Genomic DNA, 7,329 nt, shown 5'->3' on the forward strand with positions numbered 1-7,329 from the left:
GTCCAGAGCTGTAAAATACAACTTTACTGCTTTGTTTAATAAATTACTTACTCTGATTAAATATCTGACAGCTTCTAAGTACAGGAGGAATACAGTCGAGTGTTTAAGCAAACAGACTCCCTGTATTAACTTGCTGTAAGGTTCAGCAAGTCTGAATGCATAAACTGAAACAGAGAGCAACTTTTGTAGGAAATGTATTCCTGGCAGAACTCGTCTAGATAAATCCTGTTTAGCTTTTCCTAGACGTACAGTCTGTCAGCCTGGGTTATAAAACCTCTACCAGGCACTAGCCAAACACTCTCTCAGTCACTGGAGTGTAATCTTAATAACAAGGAATTGTTCAATAAACATTCTTTATTCCCTTGCAGTGTAACATTTTTTATGTTTATATTGTGTGTCAGATACTAATTTCAAATCCTTCTGTCACTGACAGCAGTAAAACTTAATTTTCTGTTATTAAGACTGTTTATTCTAAATGCTTTGATCCTCAGGATGGAAGTTACAGCTGCTCTTTGGCTTAAGTTTCAGAAGCCTTTTTGAAAGCTTTTGGAAGTGGAAGAAAAGTTGCTGACTACGTTTTTTTTGGGGGGGAAGAACACAACTATTGTCCCATCACGGTCTAGATCTGTTTCCTTTTTAGCAAGAGGCTGCACAAGTTAGAGGGTTGTCCCTGGCAAAGTTGTTTCAATGTGTTAGAGGTCTGTGTTAGCAGATCCCGAGATAGAAGTGGAGCCAGGAACGCTTGGTAAGTTCAGTCATGGATAAATTGCACTGTAATTTCAGCTCCTGTTCCTTCTAATCACCGTTCTTCAGATATCGAAAACAAAAAAGGTCGTACAAGCTCCAGCACGCTTTGAGGAACTCAGCTGTTCTTGGTTTTTTAGATTAAAATACTTGATGTTTCAGCATTACGTGCTGGACTAGAGCCGAGTTATGATTCTTATTTTACTGTTTTTGCTCCCTTTGAATTATTCTGCCCTTATATAGTGTAATATTTATGTAACCAAACATGCATGGGAATACTTGTTACACGTAGTTTGCAGTGCAAAAATGTCAGAGATGTTTAAGTGCATTATTAAAGTTTACATTAAAAAAAAAGTCTTTTCTACTGTCATTAGTGCAGGATTTACCTACACAGCATATATGATTAGAGGTTTCCTGGAAAAGTTAACTTTTGAACTGTGTAACAGTACTACGAACAGCCTTGGAGACGTTACTAAATACGGAAACCGGAGGGGAGGCTCCTTGGGAGGGAGGAGGGTCAGGTTGGCAACTCCCACCTCAAAACGGGAGTCGAGAACTGTTCGAGAAATGTTCATTCACTTTCTTTCCCATCTGACCTAAACAGGCTTTTACTTTAAAGTTTTACTTTACCATTGTTTTCTGGTTTGCCTTCAGCAATTGTTAGAGCTGCTGAAAAGCATGACTTCCTCCTCCTCCTCCGCTCTTGCTGAAGCTCCGGTGAGACGGGTCGGTATCTTCGGGGGAACTCATGGCAATGAGTTCTCAGGGGTGTTACTGGTCAGGCACTGGCAAGAGAACGGAGCTGAGATCCAAAGACCTGGAGTGGAAGTGAAACCATTTCTCACCAACCCCAGAGCTGTGGAGAAGTGCACGAGATATATTGACTGTGATCTCAACCGGGTTTTTGACCCTGACAGTCTTGGGTAAGAACAGCTGCACTTTCTGTTGTTTTACTTCTGAAACTGTAGTTTGTAAAACCCTTTCCAGATTAAAATGTTAACACGAGTTCCACTGCTCTTTTAACTGTGCAGTCACATAACTGAAATCACTGACCTTTAACCCAAAAAAAGAACAAACTGCGTGAGCGTTAACAGACTCATTCCTAGTGCTGGTAGAATGACACTCCAGCCAACCCATTCCCTTAAACACAGCATTTTAAATTATTATTAGATCAGCTGTGTTTGTGTGAATTGGAGGATCACTGTTCTGGGTTGCAAAGTCATTATTTCTCACGTCTGGTGCAATTCAGCTTTGGAGCTCTTCTGAATACAATTACGCTCGCAGGAAATGGCAGATAAAAGCAATTTGAGTGTTGACATCTGAGTGGCTGAAAGAACGGCACACAAAGCAGGGAAATGTATTTCATTCCAGTTATGTACGGTAAAAGATGAAAACTTGAAATTAGCTAAGTTAGAAATAATCTATGGCAAAAGGAGAGCCAAAAAAATCTCAATAATTTAACTGACTCATGATTTTAGAGGAAATACAATCTGTAATTACTGTAAAGTAGTGATGGGCTTTACATTTTTAATAGGATTTGAAGTGTTCTTGAGATATCTATTCCAGAGGTATATTTTGCTGTATAAACATTCTTCTTCTTGGTATAGTTGCATGTTAAGCAGGTAATTCTGTTTCAGAAAACTTTTGATGGTAAAGGTGAAAACCACTGAAGGAAATACATATTACATATATTTTGCAGACATAGTTACTCTTACCCTGCACACCTTTTCATCTGTCTTTTCATCTTAGAATTTATTTGTTGATTATTATGTCTGAGATAAACAGATGTTAACACATAAGCATCGAGACCATTCTTTTAATTGTTTACTTAGGAAAAACGTACAAAAAAACCAAAAGTGGTTTTGTTTGCTTTCAGCTGCTTTGAACATAGAACACTTGAAAAAACAGCAGATTAAGACACCTGCAGGTTGTCTTCATTTTTTAAATAATAGTCCTCAGTAAATCCTGTGAAGTTGCCTGGTCCTATTACAGCACTACTGACTGTTTGGAGTACCTTCCTGGGATTCCTTTCACTGTAGAACCTCCAAGGTTATAAATTAAGATTTTACACAATAAGAAAAAGGAGAGTGAAATCCTTATACTACTCCAAGTAATGGTGTGAGTCCCACTGGCTTCGGTAAGAAGCATAAATTTAACAGTAAGACTTCTGTAACAATCCCACTTGCTTTTTCCAAGCACAAATTCAGCCAATTTTCAGAGTTTGGTAATTAAATAGGTGATTTCAAACACCAGTCAATCACAGAATTAAAGTCACAAGAAAAGGCTATACATGTTTTGTTGACTGTAAAGCCATGGAATGAGCTCACTAATTTCTTTGTGCTGATATTAACAGCAGGCCAGTGGTGGAAGATATTCCATATGAAGTGAGAAGGGCTCAGGAAATCAATCATATATTTGGTCCAAAAGGTAGTGATGATGCCTATGACCTTATTTTTGACCTTCACAACACCACTTCTAACATGGGTGGTACCCTTATTCTTGAAAACTCCAGGGATGACTTTACAATTCAAATGGTTCATTATATCAAGGTAAAACTAATTTAAATGAACTATTAAAATAGATTATTAGTTGTAATGTTGTATTACTATATATTATTTCGTACTTTCTTTAAATATACTATTTTTTTTAATTCTGCAAAACTGTTTAAAATATTTAATTACTCATAGGATGGCTTTTTTTTTTAATCAGAGATAATTAATAATTTGATTATAATATCAGGTAATTCAGATTTTAAATCATCATAATCTTCATGTATTAAATTGAGCATTAGTAAGACTGATGGGCAAAAAGGAATGCTTAGAATAACATCTATGAAAATTCATGTAATTTAATCTGCTTTTACCCTGATCTGTCAGGAACTTGGATAAATTTGGGTCACACATGCTAAATAGTTAAACATTAATTTCATTAAATATAACATGTAAAAAAATAATGGAACTGGGTAATGAGAAATGTTCCCTTCATCAGTATTTATAGGAATAGTGAAATGGCTTTAGAATCTGATTCTGCTGTTCCTGAAGCTGATTAGTTTTAGTAGAGTCAGGTTTGCAAAAGTGCTGGTTTAAGTCTAACCTGGTTGAATTCTGGTGACCTGGACAATGATGAAATCCAGGTTAGCCAAAGGTGTGGAATTTTTTTTTTTTCCTTAAAAACAAGGTCTGTTTCAACATATTAATTTTTTCTTATTATAGATATTCCATATAAACATTTCTAAGCTATTTTGAGCTATAGAAAACTAAAATTATATGAAAAGCAACGGTGGGCAGTCATGGAGAAAGAAGCCTAAACCAGCAAAAATGGCAAAAAAGAAGATTGAAATGAGGCTTAAACAGAATCTAACATTAAAAAAACCCCAACTCAAACCAAAGCAACTTGAAATCTGCTTTAGAGTGTTTTGATTCCAAGTTTTGGAACCCTGCTGAGGAGATTTTCCTCTGCTGGCAGCCCCAGACTAGAACTGTGCTCAGTTGTGGTTCAGTGGAGCTGCCTGGCCCGAGTTAATGGAACTGAGACCAACAAACACAGCTTTGTCCATTTTCTAAAGATGTCCTACTTCCATGAGGGCCCTGAAATAAAGGCAACATATTGAAGACATTGTGTAAATCACTTCTGCATCAGTAATCTTTTTGTGGCACAACATTTGAAACCATTTGCATAACAAAGAACATCTTTAAACCGTCTCCACAGAACGCTCTGGCTCCAGAACCCTGCCCTGCTCTGCTGATCGAACATCCCAGCCTGAAATATGCAACAACTCGCTCTGTAGCAAAGCACCCTGTCGGTAAATATGAAATTTAAAGACTATTTTAAGCCACCGTAAATGATTTTGAACGTGGCTGTTTCCAGATGTGCTCCTTTCACTGTGTTATGATCACCAGTAATTGTTTGTTTGACAATATGATCATTGAATCGAGTTTACATGATTATTCAGTCTTCTGAAGAGTTCTGATTTACGCAGTCAGAGTTCTGGCTTGCAAAACACACAAGCCAGATGGAAATTCTTAATCTCAATTCACTCACTTTTTGGAGAAAATATTTATAAGATACGAGGAGAAGGAGGAACTAACAGCTTCAGAAAATCAATGTTTATGTCCTCTAAATCAGGCTGAGGCCCTGTTTGTCAGTCAGGAAGAGATGATGTGACAAAGGAAGGGGGAACTGATGTCCTGCATGGGAGTGGTTGACTTTTTCACGTATGGAATCACAACCATAACAAAAAAATAATCATTAGCTTGCTTTTCCTATTAAATTCTCTAAAATGCAGCATGAATAGACAGGATGAGGAAAAGAAAAAGAGAAATAAACATATATCTATATTGACCCTTTCTCTTCCCCTCATAGCACACTCAAAAATGTGCACGCAGTTCTTTAACTGACCCAACTGGTGAGTGAAATTATCAGCAAAAACTCCCAGAACTGTGCTTTACAATTCCTCTTAAAAACATTAAACACTGACCCATCAGACACCTGTTTTTGCTGTGCAGTGTAAGCCTATGATGGATTATTGCAACGTTAATCATCTCCCTCATCTGCAAACAGGTGTCGAGGTGGGGCCCCAGCCACAAGGTGTTGCTAGAGCTGATATTTTGGACAAAATGAGGAAGATTGTCAAGCATGGCCTTGATTTTGTGCAGCTTTTTAATGAAGGTAAGGAGAGATTGCAACCTTCCTGTGTCGTGTCGGGGGGCTGTTTTAAGAGAATATTTAAAATAGGTTGGGCTACGACATTTTTACCCTTAAAGAGGTCAAAAGGGAGGGGGAGAGAATTGTTTCTCTAAGATTAAAGTGAATACATTTGGTAAGATTTGGTTAGACCTGGGTACTACCTAAAGTACATCCTGACAAAATAGGTGTTTAAAATTCTTTCAGAGTATATTTTATCAGCGGGGTTTTGGGGGTTTTTTTTGGAAGTAGAAGGAAAATCATGCAGTTTGGCATGTCAGAATTCCCATTATTGTGCTGGAATGGTCAAGATTAAATAGCACTGCTACCATTCTGTGCTGTGCAGCGTTACCAAACACAGGCCTTTCACTGATTTCTTCAGCTACAAAATAGATCTTTTGAACTAGACAGGGGAAAGTCCCAATTTCAGCAGTAAATTTAGGCCTGGGCTTTGTTTGCCACAATATGTGACTGCACCATCATTTTGCAACTTGCTTTGAGGGGACAACCCGATGGTTTGAGCCATTCTAAAGAAAACAAATAATGTATTGTTCTTTTCAACAGGCAGTTGATAATTTTGACAATAAATTACCTTTATTCTTTCTAGGAAAGGAATTTCCACCGTGTACAATCGAGGTTTTTAAAATAATGGAGAAAGTAGATTACCCCAGGAATAAGAACAATGAAATTATTGCTGTGATTCACCCTAAACTGCAGGTAAGTGCTAGAATAGTTTCTATTTCTGACATTTTCTGTGTATTCTTGTGTTGCTCCTGCTGCATTGTTGTATATCTTAGCAATAAATATTTAAAATGCCAATATTCCCAATGGGTTTATTGAATCTAAAATCAGCTCTGAACCTAAAACTGAAAAGAGAAAGACAACGTGATAGCTTATATTTTAAAATATAAATCTAATTTTGAATTCTAAAATTCATCTGCAGTTTCCTTCTAGTTCACCTCTACCAGTGAATTCTTTCTGCAAGCCTGAAAATGAGGGCCAGACACCCAAAATTAAAAGGAATTCTTCTGAAAGCTTTTGTCATAAACTGCACAAATAATAATTATTGAGCATAAACTCAGGAATTACAGAATATACAAAAAGTAAATTTACTTGAAAGTAAATCTATCCCATTTATTTCCTTTCCCTAAGGATCAAGACTGGCAGCCACTGAACAACGGTGATCCTCTGTTTCTGACTCTGGATGGAAAAGTCATTCCATATCAAGGGAACTGCCCAGTCTATCCAACATTTATTAACGAAGCTGCATATTATGAAAAGAAACAAGCTTTTGTGAAAACAGAGAAAATTAAACTCACTGCAAAACCCCTCAGGTCCTCCGTCTCAAAGCAGAGCACTTCCTAAGGGTTTATCGTGGGTTTTCCATTAAAAAGTGTATCTCTTTGTGAGATCCAGGGTCACTCAGCAGTAATTCACGGAATAAATAAACAACTGCAGAATCTAATTTTAAATTGTAATTTAATTAACCTCGCTGAGCACTTTTAAGATGAGACATACTGTCAGAGTGCTGATTATTATCCAGGATATTATCCTGGTTACTTGTTCTAAAGGATTCCTAGAGATGGAAAGAATATTTTATGAAGTTTTTATGAAGATGCTTATCCACAAAACTACTTTATATATAAAATGCCTATAGTTTTTCTATTTTATAACCCCAAACCTCCCACAGCCACCACTTTTGAAAATGGGGTGAGATCCTTGAAAGTGATTCCTCAGATAAACTTACAAAATGTGAGACAAAGGAAAAGCTGAGGAGAGAGAAACAGCAAAGATATATAATAAATGATATTATCTGCAAATGTGACTATCCCCACCTGTGCTGAAGGGGAGGCCTTGGGGGTTGTTTTCTTTTTATACTTACAAAGATAAAAACAAGCTGAA

The 7,329-nt window shown here is 37.0% G+C and overlaps 1 protein-coding gene across 2 annotated transcripts in view; it reads left to right on the plus strand.

Annotated features, from left to right (window-relative positions):
• ASPA (aspartoacylase) overlaps positions 1-7,326 on the plus strand; it is a 10,591-nt gene extending 3,265 nt beyond the window's left edge. For both annotated transcript variants that reach the window (XM_027891467.1, XM_027891466.1), the window contains exons 2-7: positions 1,399-1,667; positions 3,098-3,293; positions 4,453-4,546; positions 5,305-5,412; positions 6,035-6,144; positions 6,580-7,326. In XM_027891467.1, the coding sequence (XP_027747268.1) occupies positions 1,399-1,667; positions 3,098-3,293; positions 4,453-4,546; positions 5,305-5,412; positions 6,035-6,144; positions 6,580-6,792 (990 nt within the window). In that variant the 3' untranslated portion in view covers positions 6,793-7,326. The remainder of the gene's footprint in view (positions 1-1,398; positions 1,668-3,097; positions 3,294-4,452; positions 4,547-5,304; positions 5,413-6,034; positions 6,145-6,579) is intronic.
• Positions 7,327-7,329: the final 3 nt, after the last annotated feature.

The sequence above is a fragment of the Empidonax traillii genome, unplaced genomic scaffold (assembly GCF_003031625.1).
Source record: "Empidonax traillii isolate 1590-97213 ecotype Southwest subspecies unplaced genomic scaffold, ASM303162v1 scaffold322:size1131127, whole genome shotgun sequence".
In the NCBI taxonomy this organism is placed as follows: domain Eukaryota; kingdom Metazoa; phylum Chordata; class Aves; order Passeriformes; family Tyrannidae; genus Empidonax; species Empidonax traillii.